This window comes from Adiantum capillus-veneris, chromosome 14 (genome assembly GCF_014529385.1).
Source record: "Adiantum capillus-veneris isolate H3 chromosome 14, ASM1452938v2, whole genome shotgun sequence".
Classification (NCBI taxonomy): domain Eukaryota; kingdom Viridiplantae; phylum Streptophyta; class Polypodiopsida; order Polypodiales; family Pteridaceae; genus Adiantum; species Adiantum capillus-veneris.
The window spans coordinates 131,497,910-131,522,674 of NC_140944.1; the positions used below are offsets into that span (position 1 = coordinate 131,497,910).

Sequence of the window (24,765 nt, forward strand, 5' to 3'; positions counted from 1 at the left end):
GGGATTCCGCCACCGATGCCTCCACACCGCCTCGTGTTCGACGAGGCTCTTTACCCTCCCCTTCTTTGCCCGCCCCCACACCAGCCACAGCATCGCCATCTACGCCAGGTTTTGCACGGCTGACTGTTCCTAGAAGCTACACACCTCTACCTACTCCACCAGGAGCCACCCCACTCGACACTCCTCGCTTCGGGGCCCAGACGCCGGTGGAGACACCTGACGTCCGTACCCCCATCGACACGCCGCTAGAGACCCCTGCCGGGACACCCAGGTTCACGCGTCACCGGCTAGAGGGCTTGTCTTACTCCGTCGACATCAGCGGCGGCATCATCATGGATGATGACGGCAAGAAGGTGATCTCGCGCATGCGTGGTCTTTGCTCTCAGCTGTTTAGACACTACATACTAAACAAATGGAGTGAATTACCAAGTGATTTAAAAAACTGAGTCATCAGCATACTTCATGATGAGTTTCCCGTTCCAACACGGGATCAGCGCTTCAATGAAGACCTGATGAAGATTCGAATGCGCGAATACTGCAAACACAAGAGTTCCGAAGTGCAAAAAGCAATCAAGCATGGGTGGAACAGGCCAGATTGGCTGGCCAAATAAGATTGGAAGAATGCGAAGAAAGCAGCGTGCGAGAATCCCGACAAGTGGAAGCAACAAAAGGATGCAGCCAGAGCGCGAGTAGAGGCAAGGAGCTCGCACCACTTGGGGAGCGGTGGATGGGCATCATTTGAGGCCGATTTTGTAAGTGTTTTCACATTGCTCTTTATGTTCGATAGTTTAGGGTTTATGAGTTTTTTAATTCTAACATAATGAAATCTTTGTATGTTTTGACAGTGGTCGATGACAGGACGTGATCCCACACCGTACGAGCGCGAGTACGCAGGCAGGAAGGGCTTAAACGCCTTGATGGACATTCTCAGTTCTCGCTGCGGCATGGTTAGTATTAGGGTTTACTCTTTTCTATTTTTTGTATTGTTTTATAAATGTCGTTATATGTTTATACTTACTGAAAGCTGTCTTATTGTCTTTTTTTGCAGAATCCGACAGATACGCCGCTTGGACGCGATGAGACCTCTGACTAGACGACGTCAGTTTAGCCATAGCTAGATAGCATTAGTTTAGGGTTTCTCATAGCTTATGTATCATGAGACGGATTTTATACGTCTTTTTGAACCATGTATATTATTACATTTGTCACCGCAGTTCATTTTGCCGCACTACAAGAGGTTCTGTGCTCTTGTGACGCTGTTAGCGACAGAAATACACTGGGTTTTTTTAACCCCCGGCGTCGCTAAAACCGTCGCTACGAGCGTCGCTACGAGAGCGTCGCTATATGCGTCGCTATATAGAGACGCTCATAGCGACGCTTATAGCGATGCTCATAGCGACGGTTATAGCGACGTTTACACAGAAGACTATAGCGACGCTCATAGCGACGCTACAGAGCCATAAATAGCGACTGTTATAGCGACACCCGAGAGAATTTTTTTTTGGTGGCAAGGCATTGAATGCCCTGCCACCCATCAACCATATTGTACTTGATTCACTTTTTAAAAAAAGTGCAAGGGTAGATAATAGACCCAAAATAGTCACCCACAAGACGCATTGTTTGCAAAATTGACAATTGTACACATCATAGGCAAAATGAATTGATTGGCAAATGTAATAATGACAATTGTACAACATCATAGGCATAAAGAATTGATTGGCAAAAGGAACTGCGGTGACAAATGTAATAATATACATGGTTCAGAAAGACGTATAAAATCCGTCTCATGATACATAAGCTATGAGAAACCCAAAAATAATGCTATCTAGCTACGGCTAAACTGACGTCGTCTAGTCAGACGTCTCATCGTGTCCAATTAGCGGCGTATCTGTCGGATTCTGCAAAAAAAGACAATAAGACAGCTTTCAATAAGTATAAACATATAACGACATTTGTAAAACAATACAAAAAATAAAAAAGAGTAAACCCTAATACTAACCATGCCGCCGAGAGAACTGAGAATGTCCATCAGGGCGATTAAGCCCTTCCTGCCTGCGTACTCGCGCTCGTACGGTGTGGGATCACGTCCTGTCATCGACCACTGTCAAAACATACAAAGATTTCATTATGTTAGAATTATAAAACTCATAAACCCTAAACTATCGAACATAAAGAGCAATGCGAAAACACTTACAAAATCGGCCTCAAATGATGCCCATCCACCGCTCCACAAGTGGTGCGAGCTCCCTGCCTCTACTCGCGCTCTGGCTGCATCCTTTTGTTGCTTCCACTTGTCGGGATTCTCGCGCGCTGCTTTCTTTGCATTCTTCCAATCTTCTTTGGCCAGCCAATCTGGCCTGTTCCACCCATTCTTGATTGCTTTTTGCACTTCGGAACGCTTGTGTTTGCAGTATTCGCGCATTCGAATCTTCATCAGGTCTTCATTGAAGCGTTGACCCCGTGTTGGAACGGGAAACTCATCATGAAGTATGCTGATGACTCAGTTTTTTAAATCACTTGGTACTTCACTCCATTTGTTTAGTATGTAGTGTCTAAACAGCTGAGAGCAAAGACCACACATGCGCGAGATCACCTTCTTGCCGTCATCATCCATGATGATGCCGCCGCTGAAGTCGACGGAGTAAGACAAGCCCTCTGGCCGGTGACGCATGAACCTGGGTGTCCCGGCAGGGGTCTCTAGCGGCGTGTCGATGGGGGTACGGACGTCAGGTGTCTCCACCGGCGTCTCGGCTCCGAAGCGAGGAGTGTCGAGTGGGGTGGCTCCTGGCGGAGTAGGTAGAGGTGTGTAGCTTCTAGGAACAGTCAGCCGTGCAAAACCTGGCGTAGATGGCGATGCTCGGGCATAGAGGGGATGTTAACTATTTACATACTTACTTGTTCACAATGCTCGGGTAGTACGAAAGTGTCTCTTAGGTCAGTCCATTTCTTAGTAGAATCCACCTCAAGAAAACCAGACTCTCCTCTACGCACAGTAGCGTTGCGACCCTCCATGATTATCTTGAACCATTGCACGTCGAACAAGTCGACAAAAAATCCTCTATAATCGATCCTCAAAATCTCTTGCAGCGTGCCGAAGTAAGTGAGTTCCGCCACCACAGGATCTGCATCAGAGGAACGTCGTCGACTAAACTGTTCAAATTTTGCCATGATTCCACAATCTTGAGTAAAACGCTTTTTGTCGATTCGTTCCACCCTAAAATGTCGACCTTTACACCATGTTGTTGTGTATGACTTATACTACAATGAACAAAGATTATGAGTGGCCGTTCAAACGTTTATAAATAAAGTCACTTGCTAGTCGTACATTGCAAACTTACCTTGGTCGCGCAACCCCGAGAGTACTCCCACTCTTCCTCAGTCACTTCGTCACCGCATTGTTGTGCGCTTTTCAATTGGTTGTGTAACCATCTTAAGCTCATGAAGGTTGGTAGGCTCTCCAGAACCGCTGGATAGTGCATCGGTGGTCGTCTTCCCCGTCTCCACTCGATTCGTGCCCTTTGTCGCTCTTGCTTTGCATCCTCATATTGTGAAATCCACTTTTGCATCACTGGATTGTGAAGCATGCAAAATCGGTTGATTTTAGCCTCTAGATCTTCCGTTATCAACACCGAGATTGCACATGACAATCCCAGATATGCGCTCATCATCTATGGTTCGCCATCGAATGATGCTCACATGCATTAAAGTCTTTCATGAGCTAGCGCAAGTAGGAGCACCGTGGATATCCATGCTACGACCTAAGCGCACTACAAGAGGTTGTGTGCTCTTGTGACGCTGTTAGCGACGGAAAAACAGTGGGTTTTTATAACACCCGACGTCGCTAAAACCGTCGCTAATAGCGTTGCTATAAGCGTCGCTATATACAGACGCTCATAGCGACGGTCATAGCGACGGTTATAGCGATGTTTACACAGAAGTCTATAGCAACGCTCCAGAGCCATAAATAGCGACGGTTAAAGCGACGCCCAAGAGATTTTTTTTTTGGTGAAAGGGCATTGAATGCCCTGCCACCCATCAACCATATTGTACTTGATTCACTTTTTTAAAAAAGTGCAAGGGTAATCCGTCTAGCCACTCTCCAATGTACAGTAGGGACTCTGATACCAACCAACCTTCTGCCATGCTACCCTCCGGACGTGCCTTTTGACGCACATATCCCTTAAGCGTTTTCATGAAACGTTCTAAGAAGAACATCCATCTGGAATGAACTGTGCCAGCTATTTCCACCTCATCAACTATGTGAACAAGAAGATGCACCTGAATGGTTAGCATGGTAGTAGGAAAATGTTTCTCAAACATGCACACAAGCTCCGCAGCATTTAGTTTGGCGAATGGTATGGAGTCTACGTTGATCTCCTTTTGTGAGATCCATTGCACCAGCTTTGCAAGTTTGTAGATTGTGTTACGGATGTCGAGAGACAAACATCCCTCAATGGCAACCGGTAGAATAAACATACATTCGAAGAAATGCTTGATGCGAGGAAGCAGAGGAAAATGTCGCAAAACCTTTTGTGGAATTTTTGTCCCGTGGAGATCTACTCGATATCTTTCGGAATCACATTTCGGACACTTCTCCATGTCTATGTATTCCCCTTTGAAAAGAATGCAGTCATTAGGACAAGCGTGGATAGAATTGTAATCCATCCCCAAGTTTCGCAAAATATTTCTTGCTTCATCTCGGGAATCTGGCATCACATTGTCAGCTGGTAGTATGTGCTCTTTAAGCAATCTACACAACATAAAAATACGATCTACACAACATTGTCCAATCCCTGCACACCTCGGTCTAGAGGTGCACGGAGATCAGAACCACCGGGTTATAATCTCGTCTTTATTGGTCAATACCTATATTTGTGGGTACAAGAAATCTACACACCCACGTCTACATGATACTGCATGTAGTGGACAAGACCCCTTTGCCTCTTCTCTAGCTGTAGCACTTCACAGCATCTTAACATCTTTTCAGAGTAGATCTTTTTACTGTTCGTCTAACTCTAAACCCTAAACCGTAAGTAATTCTTGCGTGGACTCGATCTAACGTAAATAAGCGTAAATCTAAATAAACGTAAATCTAACTAAAAATAAACCTAAATCTAATTTAACGTAAGTCTACATCTAACCTAATCTTTAACGTCGTTTGGGATAGTTTCCTACGACGTTAAAACTCTCTTCTTCTTGTGCGTGTGTGTGTGTGTGTGTGTGTGTGTGTGTGTGTGGGTAAACCTAAATAAACCTAAGTCTAATCTAATATAACATAAATCTAAATCTAACGTAAATTATGTTATATTAAGAACAAAGAACTAAACTAACAGGGATTATAAGAACCTTAAAACTAATTTAACACATAATTTTTCACATAACTCGGCAAGAGTTGGCATTCTCATCACTAAAGATGTGAGAGTTAACTTCCGGCGGTGACGCTGCCTCATCTCCATCCACATCTGATGACAACGATTGGCCCTTTAGACCGTTCTTGCTCTTGTTACTAACTTTGAAGTTGCTGTTGAATGACTAGAGGTTGTCTAGATGGTCATTGTGTCGGGGATGTAGTGACTCTTGCCGCCCTGAAGATCCACCTTCTTCCCTATCTTCTAAAGACATTTCACCAGTACTTTTGGATCGACGGAGCCCACCATGAGTGAAGGCAGCAATACCCTATATTCCATTGAGGGCTTTCTTCACCCGCTTCATGCAGGCATCGCAGTCTATGGAGACCTAAATCTAATCTAATATAACGTAAATCTAAATCTAGCGTAAATAAACGTAAATCTAGTTAAAAATAAACCTAAATCTAATCTAATTTAACTTAAATAAACCTAAATCTAATTTAACGTAAGTCTACATCTAACCTAATCTTTAACGTCTTTTAGGATAGTTTCCTACAACGTTATAACTCTCTTCTTCTTGTGTGTGTGCGCGTGTGTGGATGTGTGTGCCAATAAAAAGAGATAAATGGTATAACCTTTCTATCACCCATGCCAAGTATGATAGATTGATTATGCCATTTCCCTCTTGAATAATAGGTCTTGAGTTCAACTCCTCGTCGGCTAGATCTTTAGGTCTTTTAATTTTAATTAGTTTCCTACGACGTTAAATTAGTTTCTCTCTCTTTCTCTCTCAATGTGTGTGCGTTTTTTTCGATCGTATGCATGTTTTCTCTCTCTTTTCCTCTCTCAATGTGTGCGTTTTTTGTTTATGCATGTTCTCTCTCTCTTTTCCTCTCTTAATGCGTGCGTTTTTTGTTTATGCATGCTCTCTCTCTCTCTCTTTTCCTCTCTCAATGTGTGTGTGCGTTTTTGTTTATGTTTGTACTCTCTCTCTCTCTCTCTCTCTCTCTCTCTCAAAAACACTATGTGTGTGTGTGAGAGAGAGAGAGAGGGAGAGAGAAAGAGGGAGAGAGAAAGAGGGGAAGGGAACATGAGAATGAGGAGAGCGAAGGAGCATACCTGGCTCTCCTTCCTCTCCTCGTGTGTGTGTGTGTGTGTGTGTGTGTGGAGAAGAAAAAGAGAGAGAGAGAGAGAGAGAGAGAGAGAGGGAGAGCGTTACCTGCTCCTTGCATGAGGGCGCCGAAAAACTCAGATCTGAGATGTGAGTTTTTGGGCGCGCTCGGTTATTTTTTTAGCCTAGCCGGCGTCGCTATGAGCATCGCAAATTTACAAAGAAATTTGCGACGCTCATAGCGACGCCGGGAATTTTTTTTTAAAGCGTCGCTGTGTGAGCGTCGCTAATATGAATAGCCTCTTGTAGTGCCAATCAATTCTTTATGCCTATGATGTTGTAATTGTCATTATTACATTTGCCAATCAATTCATTTTGCCTATGATGTGTACAATTGTCAATTTTACGCTTGTCAATTTTGCAAACAATGCGTCTTGTGGGTGACTATTTTGGGTCTATTATCTACCCTTGGACTTTTTTTAAAAAGTGAATCAAGTACAATATGGTTGATGGGTGGCAGGGCATTCAATGCCCTATCACCAAAAAAAAATTCTGTCAGGCGTCGCTATAACCGTCGCTATTTATGGCTCTGTAGCGTCGCTATAAGCGTCGCTATAGACTTCTGTTTAAACGTCGCTATATGCGTCGCTATATAGCGACGGATATAGCGACGCCTATAGCGACGGTTATAGCGACGCTCTCGTAGCGATGCTATTAGCGACGGTTTTAGCGACGCCGTGGGTTATAAAAACCCAGTCTATTTCCGTCGCTAACAACGTCACAAGAGCACACAACCTCTTGTAGTGTGTGTAGCTATTTTTACTTAAATAATAAGACATAATTGAACTTAACATTCAAAAGACAGTTGGATTAAGAGAAAAAGCAATGATAAGTACAAAAATAACTCAGTTTTAGAATTATCTTTGTACAAAGCTTATGAGAATAAAGCCTCATTCAGAAGAAAGCTTGCTGTAGAGAAAAACCAATGATAACTACAAAAACAACTCAGTCTTAGAATTATCTTTACGTACAAAGCTTATGAGAATGAAGCCTCATTCCAGTATAAACTGATATTAGAAGTACCTCCCTAGCAATAGGTGTTAGTGTAATCATGTACAAACATTTGCTTTAAGCAAAAAAAATCTAAGAAAAGATAGAGTCCTCACCTGCATCCATTCAAACAAGACAACATATACGTTAGCCTTGGATGTGTTTTACAGGTGTCAATGGACTATATAAGTTGTTATCCATGTCTAACTTACAACTTTTTTAACTAAAAACGGATGTCCAAAAGAGCTCATGAATGTACTCCAAAATTTTAGAGTATTTTTAAATTTTAAGGAGATAGTTGTACATATGGTTTCTATATAACCCCATTTTTTTAAAATGAACTTAATAGATATTATTATACATATCATTCTGATCAGAAGGCCACCACCCCTTCTGATCTAAGTGTCTTAGTACCCAAATCAGCATAAAAGATCCAATCCTTCAATATCCATGCAAAGAATGTCCTATATTTTGCACGATTTAAGACCAGTAAGACATCACGATAGAGTTTCGTTTGCCCAAGAGCAAAGATAGCTGAAGCTATGCAACAAGATATAGCATCCAAGGTACCAGTTGTGTTCGACGAAACAGACCTTCAAGTTTTTAGGTCTAAGAGGGAGGAATAACAAATAACGACCAGTTTAAGCTTGATAATCAGATTAGTACTACCTTTCTTAAAGCTACAACATACTTTTGTCAAGTAGACACACTACAAGAGGTCACTTAAATTCCGGTGCCAAATACCGGCATCAATGGTGGGTGTTGGTAAATTTGTAGGTAAGTATGGAGGGAGATGAAGTTTTTTTTTTTTAATTCATTTTTAAATTAATGACGCCTTCACGAATGCACTTTTTGGCACCTATACAAATGCCCTTTTTGACGCCTATACCGATACCTGTACTGGAGGACCCTGCAAAAAACAAACCCGCGGGTCTTTTCCTGCGCATTTCTCTTCTTCTTGCACCTTTTCTCTTACTCTCTTCCTCCTCACCTCTTGTAGATCTTGTGCGAAACAAGTTTTTGGAGGTGCTAATCTTGCTCGTGGACTACTCTGTAGCACTAAGGTGAGATTGTTTTAATTTCAAGTTTACTTGTAGGTTTAGGGTTTAGGGTTTAACATTGGTGTGTGTGTGTGTGTGTGTGTGTATGTGTGTGCATTTTTTCAAGTTCAAGGACGTTTACAACACCTTTTCTTGCTCAAATAGGCCGCATGTCAGTGCTTGAACTTTTAATGCATAGTATATTTATTTAAATTAATTTGTATATTGATAAAAGAAAATTTCATGCTTTAAACTCTCAATGTTTTAAAAGAAATTATAGTTTGTGTTGTGAAATTTCGTTTGGAATTATGAAAAATTTTCGTTTTGGTTTATGAAAAATTCTTGTTTTGAAGAAATTTTGTTTTGAATTATGTCGTTTTTAAAATTATGCGATTGTTAAGGTTTAGGTTTTAGGTTTCGGTTAGGTTAGGGTATATATAGGTTATATGTTAAGTTATAAGCTATAAGTTAGGTTATACATTAGGTTACATTAGGTTAGCTTAGCTTATAGGTTAGGTTTAAATTAAAAGCTAAATTAAGTTATAAGTTAGGTTATAGGTTATAGGATAGGTTAGCTGGATTATAGTTAGGTTATAGGTTGTAGTAAAAATTTAGGTTAGGTTATATGTTAAGTTAACTCATATTTAGGTTATAGATGGACGTTGTGAGTTAGAACTTATGTACTTTTATGTTAATCTAATCACTTATCGGTAAAATTTCCAAACACGACCATCTACCAGTGTCTAAACCATAACCCTCTAACCCTATGAGCAGACTGAAATGGCCAATCGCTGCACTAATTGGATTTGGAGCGACCAAATCAGAAGTTGTCAAATCTAAGCGGAATTACATAGCCTACCCTAACGCTCCAAATATAGTAATGTATTAGCGGCCAAAATAAAATTCGCTAATCTAAAGCCGCTAACCCTTAGTAACCATCTCTAAGCAGACGAAATGGCCAAATGATACCCTAATATGTTTTAGAGCGCTTTACCTTAGCGGCTTTACATAGTGTGCCCTAACCGTCCGAACACGGTGCGCCATCTATTAGCGGCCAAACCAGAATCTATAGAACCCTAATTGGCTAGCCCTAAGCAGATTGAAATGGAAAAACGGTACACTGATCCAATTTGGAGTGGCCAAACCTAGGCAACTTTATATAGCGCACCCTAACACTCCAAAATACGACCATCTATTAGCGGCTAACACTAGTCCTAAGATGTTAACCCTAGGTGGCTAGCCCTAGGTGGCTAGCCCTAAGCGGATTGAAATGTCTAATTGTTATCCTAATCTAATTTGGAGCAGCCTAACCTAAGTGGCTTTACACACCATACCATAACTTCTAACTGTCCGAACACAACGTCCATCTATTAGCGGCCAAACAAAGATGACTTGTGTACTTCTAAAAACACAAACGGACTTCGATTAGATTAGGTTTAGGTTATAGGTCAGGTTATGTTAGGTTAGGTTAGGTTTAGGTTATGGGTTAGGTTAGATTATAGGTTAGGTTAGAGCTAGCGACAAATAGTAGAAAAAGCGCAAACGGACTTCGAAGATGACTCATGTACTTTAAAAAACACAAACGGACTTCGGTTAGGTTAGCCTATACGTTAAGTTTAGGTTATAGGTTATGTTAGGTTAGGTTAGGTTTAGGTTATAGGTTAGGTGAGATTATAAGTTAGGTTAGAGCTAGCGACAAATTAATAGTAGAAAAAACGCAAACGAACTTCGAAGATGACTTGTGTACTTCTAAAAACGCAAACAAACTTAGGTTAGGTTACGTTAGGTTAGGTTAGGGTTAGGTTATAGGTTACGTTAGATTATAAGTTAGGTTAGAGATAGCGGCAAATAGTAGAAAACATGCAAACGTACTTTGAAAACGACTCGTGTACTTCAAAAAACGCAAACGGACTTCGGTTAGGTTAGCCTATATATATGTTAGGTTTAGATTATAGGTTAGGTTAGAGCTAGCGGTAAATGAATAGTAGAAAAAATGAAAACGGACTTGGAAGATGACTTCTGTACTTCTAAAAATGCAAACGAACTTCGGTTAGGTTAGGTTACATTAAGTATAGGTTTAGGGTTTGAGGGTGTGCGAGGATCGGGCTGGCTAGAGAATGTGAGGTTGTTAGAGCTCGAGCTAGCAACAAATAGTTGAAAAACTTCAAAAGTGCACACAGACTTCAAGAACCTTAATATATAGTCATTGACCAATAAAGACGAGATTATTACCTTGTTGTCCTAATCTTCATGCAACTCTAGACCGAGGTGTGCGGGGATCGGGCCTGGCTAGAGAATGTGAGGTTGTTAGAGCTAGCAGTAAATAGTTAAAAAAAACACAATCGAACTTCAAAAGTGCACACAAATTTCAAGAACCTAATATATAGTCATTGACCAATAAAGACGATACTATTACCCTGTGGTCCTAATCTCCGTGCACCTCTAGACCGAGGTGTGCGGGGATCGTGCCTGGCTAGAGAATGTGAGGTTTTCATGTATTGTCATGTACTTAGTAGTGTGTAGTTAGAACAACTAGAGTGTTTTAATTATTTGTTACATCATTGGTAGATAAAGTATGGACGATAGGATGGTGTGTCCTTGTGCGCATTGCAAGCATCAGATCTTTCAAAAACAAAAAGTCTACGACCATCACATACGTAATCACGGTCTATTTCTGATACAGAAACTACAAGACCTGCGTTATCGATCTCATGGTCTAGAGATTGAAGGTCAAAATCTGCAAGTAGATATTGCTCCAACTTCATCCCAGAGAAGATGATTTTCAAATGAGCAGCCATTGACTGAGTCCTCCCAACCAATACCTCATGTGGCATTTCAAGAAGTAGAGATGGAGCAGATGTTGGACGCGTTCTTTGATATGGATCCAATCATTGAAAACATAGAAGAAGACAACATTGAACGCAATACTACAGACCAACCTCAACCATCCCATTCATATCGATGGCATGATAGCAATGATAAAGAGGGTGAGGTGATGTAAATCCTTGCACGCATGCCGCTTTACACTAGTGCAAAAATCTTAGTTCTCCGTACCATGTTGGAAATGCTTGATTTGCAGTCTGACAATTGGTCTGACCCCTCAGCCATAGAGCTTTTTAGGTAAACACATTGTATCCTAAGCATGATAAAGTGCAAATTACAGTTCAATAATGTGTTCAAGGGGCTGACTTGTTCATGTAACGATAGGTTGCTCAATGAGGAAATCTTGCTAAAAGGGAATCACATGCCTCCTATCCGTCCAGCTGCTAAAAAGCTTCTTACTAATTTGGGTTTGGATTATCACAAAATACATGCATGTCCTAATGATTGTATACTTTTCTGCAATGAGTGTGCAAATTTGGAACAGTGTCCCAATTGTGAATCAAATAGGTACAAGGAGAACACACAAGGAAAATTTATCCATGCAAAGGTCCTTCAACACTTTCCTATCATTCCAAGAATAAAGAGCATGTTCAGGTGCAAGTCCATAGCCGCTTTGATGACATGGCACTCAAATACTAGATTGACAGATGATGTGATGTGGGTAACTGCTTACTCTTGTGCATGGAAGCATATAGAGGAAAGTTGGCCTACATTTAAGAACGAGCCTCGATGTATCTGCTGGTGTGGCAATGGACGGAGTAAACCCATTCGGATTACGGAGTTCGTCATGGAGCACGTGGCCTATTTTTATGGTTAATTATAATCTTCCACCATGGATAGCTATCAAGAAGGGCCATCTGTTGTTGTCATTGATTCTCCCGAGAATGTACAAAGCAAAGAACTGCATGGACGTCTATCTAGCACCACTTATAGAAGAGCTCCAAATCTTGTGGACACAAATCAATGTGGTTGATATGTCCTAACCAATCGGACGACGGAATGTACATGTGCAAAGAATTCTCATGTGGACAATGCACGATGCTCAGATAAGTGCCTTTGAAACCCTCACACACATGTGATTCCTGGCTATGCCAACGATTTTCTATTTTAATTTTGTGATGTCTCAGGCTTGAGTTACTCGGGCAATCATGCATGTCCAAAATGTGGTCCTTGACTTGGCTTCCGCCGCTCTGAGTATTTGAGCAAGACATTTTACGAGGAGCATGGTAGATTTTCACTACAAGAGGTTGTGTGCTCTTGTGACGCTGTTAGCGACGGAAATACATTGGGTTTTTATAACCCCCGGCGTCGCTAAAACCGTCGCTACGAGCGTCGCTACGAGAGCGTTGCTATAGGCGTCGCTATGAGCGTCGCTATATAGCGACGCATATAGCGACGCCTATAGCGACGTTTACACAGAAGACTATAGCGACGCTCATAGCGACGCTACAAAGCCATAAATAGCGACGCTTATAGCGACGTCCGAGAGAATATTTTTTTGGTGGCAGGGCATTGAATGCCCTGCCACCCATCAACCATATTGTACTTGATTCACTTTTTAAAAAAAGTGCAAAGGTAGATAATAGACCCAAAATAGTCACCCACAAGACGCATTGTTTGCAAAATTGACAATTGTACACATCATAGGCAAAATGAATTGATTGGCAAATGTAATAATGACAATTGTACAACATCATAGGCATAAAGAATTGATTGGCAAAAGGAACTGCGGTGACAAATGTAATAATATACATGGTTCAAAAAGACGTATAAAATCCGTCTCATGATACATAAGCTATGAGAAACCCTAAACTAATGCTATCTAGCTACGGCTAAACTGACGTCGTCTAGTCAGACGTCTCATCGCGTCTAAGCGGCGTATCTGTCGGATTCTGCAAAAAAAGACAATAAGACAGCTTTCAGTAAGTATAAACATATAACGACATTTATAAAACAATACAAAAAATAAAAAAGAGTAAACCCTAATACTAACCATGCCGCCGCGAGAACTGAGAATGTCCATCAGGGTGTTTAAGCCCTTCCTGCCTGCGTACTCGTGCTCGTACGGTGTGGGATCACGTCCTGTCATCGACCACTGTCAAAACATACAAAGATTTCATTATGTTAGAACTAAAAAACTCATAAACCCTAAACTATCGAACATGCATAAAGAGAAATGTGAAAAGACTTACAAAATCGGCCTCAAATGATGCCCATCCACCGCTCCCCAAGTGGTGCGAGCTCCCTGCCTCTACTCGCGCTCTGGCTGCATCCTTTTGTTGCTTCCACTTGTCGGGATTCTCGCGCGCTTCTTTCTTCGCATTCTTCCAATCTTCTTTGGCCAGCCAATCTGGCCTGTTCCACCCATTCTTGATTGCTTTTTGCACTTCGGAACGCATGTGTTTGCAGTATTCGCGCATTCGAATCTTCATCAGGTCTTCATTGAAGCGCTGATCTCGTGTTGGAACGGGAAACTCATCATGAAGTATGCTGATGACTCTGTTTTTTAAATCACTTGGTACTTCACTCCATTTGTTTAGTATGTAGTGTCTAAACAGCTGAGAGCAAAGACCACGCATGCGCGAGATCACCTTCTTGCCGTCATCATCCATGATGATGCCGTCGCTGATGTCGACGGAGTAAGACAAGCCCTCTGGCCGGTGACGCGTGAACCTGGGTGTCCCGGCAGGGGTCTCTAGCGGCGTGTCGATGGGGGTACGGACGTCAGGTGTCTCCACCGGCGTCTGGGCCCCGAAGCGAGGAGTGTCGAGTGGGGTGGCTCCTGGCGGAGTAGGTAGAGGTGTGTAGCTTCTAGGAACAGTCAGCCGTGCAAAACCTGGCGTAGATGGCGATGTTGTGGCTGGTGTGGGGGCGGGCAAAGAAGGGGAGGGTAAAGAGCCTCGTCGAACACGAGGCGGTGTGGAGGCATCGGTGGCGGAATCCCCACAACAACCGCCACCGCCACCACTAGAGCGCCGGTGTCTAGACGAGTGTGAAGCTCGTCTCGTCGACGCCGAAGCTTCGGAGCGCGCCGAATGCTCCGAAAGAGAGGGAGATGCGGATGGTGTAGGAACGCGCGATGATGCGCCAGAGCGATGACGCTCCACGTACCACTGTCTCTGCTGCGGTGACAAAGAAGAAAGAAACTCCTCATCATCCATACCTGCATTAAACACACGAATATTTAAACTTAATATTGAATGAATAGAGTAGACAATGACGCAAAGACCATTAAATACAATGACGTAATGACGCATATAAATACAATGACGCAATGAATCGAGTGATAGAAGAGGCAAGTCGAAAACTCAGAATTTTCAATCAAAAGATGTGAGCGCGAGTAGAAAAGAGCGTTATACACCATGGAAGGTACTTAGAGAGCCAGAGCTTTTACAACACGGAGCAAAATTGTTCAAATACAATATTTGTGGCTTTAAGAGATCTCTCTCTCATCCTCGCATAACTCAGCATAACTTCCTATATCTATATAGAGCTCTCCGTTTAAACACATATCCTCTGTTTCATTTTGTAGCTCCTCTGCATGCACCCCATATAGAGTAGTAGCATCTTGATGCTCGTCTGGCACCACCGCAGCGGCTTCTGATTGAGCATCTTCTCTGATCTCCTCCATTGATGTCGTTGTGATTGGCACATGGTAGCCTTCATACGTCCTTGCACTACGAGGGGCTACCTCTATGACGTACCACCAGTTTGATGTAGACTTTGTAGGATGAAATATTACCTGCCAGAGCCACATAACTTACATGAGAGCTTTCAAGCACATAACTTGTAAAAGGGGGATGTTAACTATTTACATACTTACTTGTTCACAATGCTCGGGTAGTACGAAAGTGTCTCTTAGGTCAATCCATTTCTTAGTAGAATCCACCTCAAGAAAACCAGACTCTCCTCTACGCACAGTAGTGTTGCGACCCTCCATGATTATCTTGAACCATTGCACGTCGAACAAGTCGACAAAAAATCCTCTGTAATCGATCCTCAAAATCTCTTGCAGCGTGCCGAAGTAAGTGAGTTCCGCCACCACAGGATCTGCATCAGAGGAACGTCGTCAACTAGACTGTTCAAATTTTGCCATGATTCCACAATCTTGAGTAAAACGCTTTTTGTCGATTCGTTCCACCCTAAAATGTCGACCTTTACACCATGCTGTTGTGTATGACTTATACTACAACGAACAAAGATTATGAGTGGCCGTTCAAACGTTATTAAATAAAGTCACTTGCTAGTCGTACATTGCAAACTTACCTTGGTCGCGCAACCCCGAGAGTACTCCCACTCTTCTTCAGTCACTTCGTCACCGCATTGTTGTGCGCTTTTCAATTGGTTGTGCAACCATCTTAAGCTCATGAAGGTTGGTAGGCTCTCCAGAACCGCTGGATAGTGCATCGGTGGTCGTCTTCCCCGTCTCCACTCGATTCGTGCCCTTTGTCGCTCTTGCTTTGCATCCTCATATTGTGAAATCCACTTTTGCATCACTGGATTGTGAAGCATGCAAAATCGGTTGATTTTAGCCTCTAGATCTTCCGTCATCTTCTTCTCAACACCGAGATTGCACATGACAATCCCAGATATGCGCTCATCATCTATGGTTCGCCATAGCGTGTCCCGGGATTTATCAAATCCGTCTAGCCACTCTCCAATGTACACTAGGGACTCTGATACCAACCAACCTTCTGCCATGCTACCCTCCGGACGTGCCTTTTGACGCACATATCCCTTAAGCGTTTTCATGAAACGCTCTAAGAAGAACATCCATCTGGAATGAACTGTGCCAGCTATTTCCACCTCATCAACTATGTGAACAAGAAGATGCACCTGAATGGTTAGCATTGTAGTAGGAAAATGTTTCTCAAACATGCACACAAGCTCCGCAGCATTTAGTTTGGCGAATGGTATGGAGTCTACGTTGATCTCCTTTTGTGAGATCCATTGCACCAGCTTTGCAAGTTTGTAGATTGTGTTACGGATGTCGAGAGACAAACATCCCTCAATGGCAACCGGTAAAATAAACTGTAAAGTATGTGCAGCAATGATATTAAAGTCCACATTTTATGCAATGATATTAAAGTCCACTATGAACGTACCTGACACATTTTATGCCAATCGTGTGACTTCAAACCGGTAAGCTTTCCTTCTTTAGTAAAACACGTTCGGAGCGAGTGCATTACGCCAGTGGGGGTCCGCAAAGATCGAATGGCCTCTTTTACTTTGCGTTCTTGGGCTCCTGTGAAAATCCATGGTGCTTTAGGGAGTTTTATCGATCCATCAGACGCTGTTTGCGGCCAATATTGCTCCATACGATCCACATTTCTAAGGTCAACTCTGGCTCCCAAAGTATCTTTCTTGCCGGTCAAATGGTCCCATAGTAGATTACCCACATTCTTGAATATGTGCATTGGATCGAGCAAGTGATTGATCATGAGTCGGGGCCAGTATGGTAACTCGTACCATAGAGATAGTCTCTTCATCCCTGGAGGCAATCCGTCATCGCACATCTCCTTCTGCTCTAACCATGCTTGTGCAGACATCCTTGGTGGCTCTCTTCCCAAAAAGCCGTCGCGTAACACATGATTCTCTGGAAGATACGCTTGATGACCTTCGTAGATTTGCTTCTTCAGTGAGGGTGCCCTACGTGCATTCAGTCTAGGTCCACATGTGACACATGCTCTGTATCCGCTTGTTTGAAGCCCTGCATGTATACACATGATAATAGATCAACTATGGGAAAAAACAATATTTACAGTGTCTGAGTGAGGAGTGTCAATAGATCACCTGAGCATTCTGTTAGCCCGGGATAGTCATGCATGGTCCACATTAGAATGCCTCTGATCAAAGCATTCCGTCGTCCTGTGTGTCGGCTCATATCCACCACCTCTATGCCAATCCACAATTGTTGTAGCTCTTCCAATAGTGGACGAAGATACACATCCATATTCCCCACTTTATATCGCCCTGGCACAATCAAGCTTAGCCATAGGTGCCCCTTCTTCGTAGTCAACCACGGGGGAATGTTGTAGTTGACGATGACAACGGGCCATACACTGTAAGATGTTGATCTTTGACCAAATGGATTTACGCCATCCATAGCCAGGCCTAAGCGCAAATTTCGAGCTTCCCTGGCAAAATCCGACCATGTTCCATCTATATGTTTCCAGGCTACGCAATCTGCAGGAATTCGTAGCACACCATCCGAAGATTTATTCTCCTCATGCCATGATGCTAGGGCGGCCATGGACTTACATTCGAAGAAATGCTTGATGCGAGGAAGCAGAGGAAAATGTCGCAAAACCTTTTGTGGAATTTTTGTCCCGTGGAGATCTACTCGATATCTTTCGGAATCACATTTCGGACACTTCTCCATGTCTGTGTATTCCCCTCTGAAAAGAATGCAGTCATTAGGACAAGCGTGGATAGAATTGTAATCCATCCCCAAGTTTCGCAAAATCTTTCTTGCTTCATCTCGGGAATCTGGCATCACATTGTCTGCTGGTAGTATGTGCTCTTTCAGCAATCTACACAACATAAAAATATGATACAGTCGTGTAAAAATCTATCAGATCATTGTACATTTAGAGTTCTATTAAAGTAAACTAATTGTAATAGATCACCTGAAAAGCGTTGTGACGCTAGTGTCACTCCATCCAAACTTTGCCTGCATGTTGAGAAGAACCAGGAGTGCTTTCAATCTAGACATACGTGCTCCATTATACAATGGCGTATCGGCTTCACTTTTCATATCATCATAGATAAGCCTTTCTGAATCCATGATCGTCTCGATCATTTCATGAATCTCGGGCTCAAACATTGCCTCATTGGAAATGTGCTTTGCATGATCATCCCCCGAGCTGTCAGAGGCTACATCTTGTGGCCTCACATATCCTGCTTGACCAAAGCGCCTGCGAACACGTCTATTGGGTTGCAAGATTGCTGCTTGTTGGCCAGCGTCAGAGTCCGACGAGTTATAATTGGCAACAACTCGATCTATAATAGATGGATCGAACTCGCCAAATTCGCGAACGTGCTGCAAAGAAACACGTCTTGTCCGTCGCACAGCATGCTTGCATTGATTACAAGGACATAAGACCCTCGTTGAGAGATAGGTGTTTCGGTTGGCCGGTCCCACATCCTCGTCGCTACTCATAATGAGGATAAAAGACTTATAACCTGGACAACAAATTTAATATTCTATTGGCATTCTTCATCTTATCTCTCTCTCTCTCTCTCTCTCTCTCTCTCTCTCTCTCTCTCTCTCTCTCTCTCTCTCTACCTCACATTCTCTAGTCATGTCCAATCCCCGCACACCTCGGTCTAGAGGTGCACGGAGATCAGAACCACCGGGTTATAATCTCGTCTTTATTGGTCAATACCTATATTTGTGGGTACAAGAAATCTACACACCCACGTCTACATGATACTGCATGTAGTGGACAAAACCCCTTTGCCTCTTCTCTAGCTGTAGCACTTCACTTCATCTTAACATCTTTTCACAGTAGATCTTTTCACTGTTCGTCTAACTCTAAACCCTAAACCGTAAGTAATTCTTGCGTGGACTCGATCTAACGTAAATAAGCGTAAATCTAAATAAACGTAAATCTAACTAAAAATAAAGCTAAATCTAATTTAACGTAAGTCTAATGACTAGAGGTTGTCTAGATGGTCATTGTGTCGGGGATGTAGTGACTCTTGCCGCCCTGAAGATCCACCTTCTTCCCTATCTTCTGAAGACATTTCACCAGTACTTTTGGATCGACGGAGCCCACCATGAGTGAAGGCAGCAATACCTATATTCCATTGAGGGCTTTCTTCACCCACTTCATGCAGGCATCGCAGTCTATGGAGACCTAAATCTAATCTAATATAACGTAAATCTAAATCTAGCGTAAATAAACGTAAATCTAGTTAAAAATAAACCTAAATCTAATTTAATGTAAGTCTACATATAACCTAATCTTTAACGTCTTTTAAGATAGTTTCCTACGACGGTATAACTCTCTTCTTCTTGTGTGTGTGCGCGTGTGTGGATGTGTGTGCCAATAAAAAGAGATAAATGGTATAACCTTTCTATCACCCATGCCAAGTATGATAGATTGATTATGCCATTTTCCTCTTGAATAATAGGTCTTGAGTTCAACTCCTCGTCAGCTAGATCTTTAGGTCTTTTAATTTTAATTAGTTTCCTACAACGTTAAATTAGTTTCTCTCTCTTTCTCTCTCAATGTGTGTGCGTTTTTTTCGATCGTATGCATGTTTTCTCTCTCTTTTCCTCTCTCAATGTGTGCGTTTTTTGTTTATGCATGTTCTCTCTCTCTTTTCCTCTCTCAATGCGTGCGTTTTTTTGTTTATGCATGCTCTCTCTCTTTTTCTCTCTCAATGTGTGTGTGCATTCTTTGTTTATGTATGTGTGTGTGCGTTTTTGTTTTTGTTTGTACTCTCTCTCTCTCTCTCTCTCTCTCTCTCTCTCTCTCTCTCTCAAAAACACTATGTGTGTGTGTATGTGTGTGTGTGAGAGAGAGAGAGAGAGAGGGAGAGAGAAAGAGGGGAAGGGAACATGAGAATGAGGAGAGGGAAGGAGCATACCTGGCTCTCCTTCCTCTCCTCGTGTGTGTGTGTGTGTGTGTGTGTGTGTGTGTGTGTGTGTGTGTGTGTGTGTGTGTGTGTGGAGAAGAAAAAGAGAGAGAGAGAGAGAGAGAGAGAGTGAGGGAGAGCATTACCTGCTCCTTGCTTGAGGGCGCCGAAAAACTCAGATCTGAGATCTGAGTTTTTGGGCGCGCTCGGTTATTTTTTTACCCCAGCCGGCGTCGCTATGAGCGTCACTATAAGCGTCGCTGTGTGAGCGTCGCTAATATGAAGAGTCTCTTGTAGTGTTTGCATGAAGGACATGAGCTACGTGGACCAAACATATGCAAAACATGATATGCATCCATTGAAAGCGAGCGATTAGAAAAACATGTGGCTGGAGAGGGGAGATTGGATGCCACCTGGAATGAAAAGACTTTCTATTTTCCATGAAATCAGATCTCATAGAAGACGAAAGATTAATTTATGACTTTTGCTAGGAATTCTTTTGTAAAACTCTTTTTATTAGTTTACAATACACTTTAGATTCATTCATTTGTGTTGCAGCTTCGTTTATTTGTTATTTGTATTGATAAAGCGTTTCTTCTGTAAACTAACGTATTTTGTTGGTGTTATTTGTGTATGATTAGCCATGGTCGATGACGATGAGCCATACTCTCTTAGAAGGTAGACTTTAATATAAAAATTAAATAAAAATATAATCTTAAATCTAGCCTAATTGAACATATGGTGATTCTGAGCTAATTGAACATGCTTAGTGTGTGAGTTAATAGGTGTCAGATTCTGATGGGAATATAAATATTATTGTTGTGTACCTAGTGTTTGCTCTTTGGGCAAAGCCTTCATTGACATGCTTTAAAATCTAACTTAAATATAATCTAATCTAATTTTAAATCTAATATAAATTTAGATCTAATCTAATTTTAAACTCAACATAAACCTAAATCTAATTTAATCTTAAATCTAACCTAAACTTAAATGTTATCTAACTTAAATTTAAATCTAATCTAATCTTAAATCTTGTCTTAATTTTAAATCTAAAACTAATCTAATCCAATCTCAAATCATAAACCTAAATGTAATCTAACTTAAATCTAACTTAGCTAATCTTAAATCTTGCCCTAATCTTAAATTTAACGTACATCTAAATCTAACATAATCTTAAACTCAACATAAACCTAAATCTAACCTAACCGTAAATGTAATCTAACGTAATCTTAAATCTAATTTAAATCTTAATGTAATCTTAAGTCTAACATAATTTTAAATTTAGCATAAATTTTAAATATAAATTAAATGTAATCTAATTTAATTTTACATCTTAATCTAACCTAATTTTAACTGTAATTTTAAATCTAACATAACCTTAAATCTTAATATAACACTTCATTTCATATTTTCTCTATTTTTGATCTCTCTCTCTCTCTCTCTCTCTCTCTCTCTCTCTCTCTCTCTCGTGTGTGTGTGTATGCATTCTTTGTTTATGCATGTGTGTGTGTGTGTGTGTGTGTGTGTGTGTGTGTATCATGTCTTTTTGGTTTATGCATGTGTGTACTCTCTCTCTCTCTCTCTCTCTCTCTCTCTCTCTCTCGCAAAGACACAATGTGTGTGTGTGAGAGAGAGAGGGAGAGAGAGAGAGAAAGAGGGGAAGGGAACATGAGAGAGAGGAGAGGGAAAGAGCATACCTCTCCTTCCTCTCCTCGTGTGTGTGTGTGTGTGTGTGTGTGTGTGGAAGAGAGAGAGTATTAACATGATTCACCGAACGATGGACACATAACAAAATATTAAGAAAATATTCAATGATTGCTTCTTTCAATCGATTCCTAGTAGCAAAGAAGTTTCTCTTGTGCAAGTTTAGTAGTTTGAAAATTGTAGAGACATAGAGATAGAGGTTGATATACACTCCACATTTATATGCATTGTTGTGGCGAACCATTTTGGAAAAGGTGTGTCACAACATCAATGGACTTTGTATGCCAATTAAAGCAGGAGTAAAGAAGTAAACAACTTCATTGCAAAGTTGTTGACGCTTTGCATCATCGACACCATTTTGGATATGAATAGATGTAACTTGCTAACATTTTGGGTATCAAATCGTTATTGGGAGCTAAACATAAATAGTGTCCGTCATGTGCAACTATGGTGCCTAGCAATTTCTTTTGTTGTGCTTAAGTTAATTTGCTACAACATGACGTCAAGCTTGAATGTCTTTATCTGCTTTCATATGCATTGTTATTGGATGCCTCTTTGCTTTACTAAAAGTTTTTTTCCTTGTCTCTTTTTATCTACACATATATGGCAAAGCATGATTTGATTGGAGGATCAAGAAATCTTGAGAGAGCATTCATCTTCTGGTGGCCATGCCACGGACAAGAAAATTTTCATGCTAGCAAATGTACAAAACGTAGGAAGAGTTGCTAAATTTTGGCATGGCATTTCTAGGGATGAATGAGTTGAGCCTGACCTTAGGGGGTGCAAGGGCACATAGCTTGCTAATTTTGATACTGCGAGTGCGACGGAGGAAGAAGTCGAAGGAAGTGGACTTGTCAGAGACGTGCTAATAAGTGCCTAGATCATATCAGCTGGTCTGACCAGCGACTTGTCCCCATACGCCGTCGTGGAGTCGTGCAATGGGTGCTATCCCGCATGGCTATTTAAAATGACGCTAAGATTTGATATATAACAGAAGAGTGGGCACTCTCGTTGACAATGGTGAGCCCTAATATATGCAGCAGGATGCAGCTGGTGGTGGTGTTGGCGATAGCCATGATATGCAGCAGCACATGCATGAATGCTGTTCTGGGTAGTTTCTCTGAGGTGGACAAACAAGGTAATGCCTTGAGTACGGTGACTCGGGCACTTTCTGTGGAAGGCCGTGTCTTCTGCCATTCCTGCACGCAGGCCGGATCGATCAGGTCCGGAAACAACGCCAAGCCCCTGCAGGGTGAGATCTCTCTCTCTCTCTCTCTCTCTCTCTCTCTCTCTCTCTCTCTCCTACGACGTTAAAATTCTCTTCTTCTTCTTCTTCTTCTCTCTCTCTCTCTCTCTCTCACCCCGATCGCCTGCGCGCAGGGGCCAAGGTCAGGCTGGACTGCAGGACGAGCAAGTCGCATCCGCATTTCCGCACAAGGCCCATAGTGGTGCTGGCAAGAGCTGCCACCAACGCCCGCGGCTTCTTCCGGCTTCGGATGCCGCATTTTCGATTCGACCTCTTCGACCCCCTGAAGCAGTGCAGCGTGCTTTTGGTGTCGTCACCCTCCCGCAAGTGCAGCGTTCCGGCCACCACTCTTGCCAGATCTGGAGTGCCGTCGCTGCGAGCTACGCAGTCGTCGAGGCGTACTTTAGAGACACGGCTGACGGTGACCGTGCCACTGGCTTTTGCTCCACCGTCGAGCTCCTGCCGTCCCCCTCCTCCTCCTGTGGTTGGCATCCGTGCTGAGCCCTTTATTAAACGCCCTCCGCCACCCCCGCATGTTCCCGCTCCCGCTCCTAGCCATTGAACCTCTCCTAGACTTCTTGGAGGGCCGCCACACAGTGATCAGTTATGAAACTCACATGCCCTAAAAGAGGTGGTCAGTGTGGGTTTCATAAACTATGCCAATATTTACAAAAGTCTGGAATGTATGAAATAGTTTTGAACTGTTTTTGGAAAGTAGCTTACACTGGGAATGAAAACCTTTTTTCTTGGGCCTCTTTTTGAAATGCACCCCATCAAAGGGTTGTTATTCAAATAGTTTTTCTTGGTTGGTTCTCAAGACATAATAGTATATTAGCAATACATTTCATGGTAATTGTTTTTTATTAAATTTATTTTTCTTTGATTCGTCTTGTCTGGAGTTAAGGTATGATTGGTGTAAATAGTAGTGATATGAGTTAATGTGTAGATAGAACACTATGAGTCTCTTGATAAGTTTTTCTAAAGAGAAAGCAATTTAAATCAAAATAAACAAAGAAGATTTTGTGAGACAATGATGAAATCAAAACCTCATTATTTTTATTGTAGCTATTGCAATTACACACCATACTTAACCCTCTAGTATGGCTAGAAAAATTGACATGACAATTAATAGGCATTGATATCTCTAGGACTCCATGATTATAGACTTCGATAAAAGAAATGCAAACCACATCCATGCTAGGCATATCCTACAATCAAAAGTCAAGAGCTTCCTTGTCATTGCCATGTTGAGAGTGTATGCTACAATCAACACATTCTAATAGACTACATTTCAAAGAGAAAACTTTATGTGCTTTGTTAAGGCAATATCCATAGCTAGCATACATGTCGACCAAAGCATTGCAATTTGCCAATCACAACATGTCTCTCTAACAACCCATGACTAGGAATGTTAGCATAAATTTTGTCTCCTACATGAAGGTCTTGCTTAAGGACATGGGACTTCAAGGTGCAAGAATAGGTGATTGCGTTTGGAGAAAAGTCATGGGCCATCTCGTCTACTTAAAATAGCCGAGGACTAATTCCTTGCCACGACCATGTTGGGCATATCTTGCAAACTTTTATGTTTCAAGAGATCACAACACATTTGGCATACATATTTATCAACCAAAGAATTACCAAGCACAAGATGTTTCTTTAGCATCCCATGATGAGCTCATCCCGTGAATTCATTAGGAAGAGAATGGGGTTTAGGAGGGACTCTTTGTTTGACAATTTAAGGAAGTCAAACCTTTAGAATTAAGAAAGCAATCAAAGAATAGATTGTGAATTCAACCA

General features: G+C 41.9%; 1 protein-coding gene across 1 annotated transcript; it reads left to right on the plus strand.

Moving 5' to 3' along the window:
• The first annotated feature begins 22,715 nt into the window (after window positions 1-22,715).
• Window positions 22,716-23,789, plus strand: LOC147443136 (uncharacterized). The gene is made up of 2 exons (XM_086529789.1): window positions 22,716-22,974; window positions 23,103-23,789. The coding sequence occupies exons 1-2, from the start codon at window positions 22,740-22,742 to the stop codon at window positions 23,528-23,530; spliced, it is 663 nt and encodes a 220-aa protein (XP_086385915.1). The 5' UTR covers window positions 22,716-22,739; the 3' UTR covers window positions 23,531-23,789.
• The last annotated feature ends 976 nt before the right edge of the window (window positions 23,790-24,765 follow it).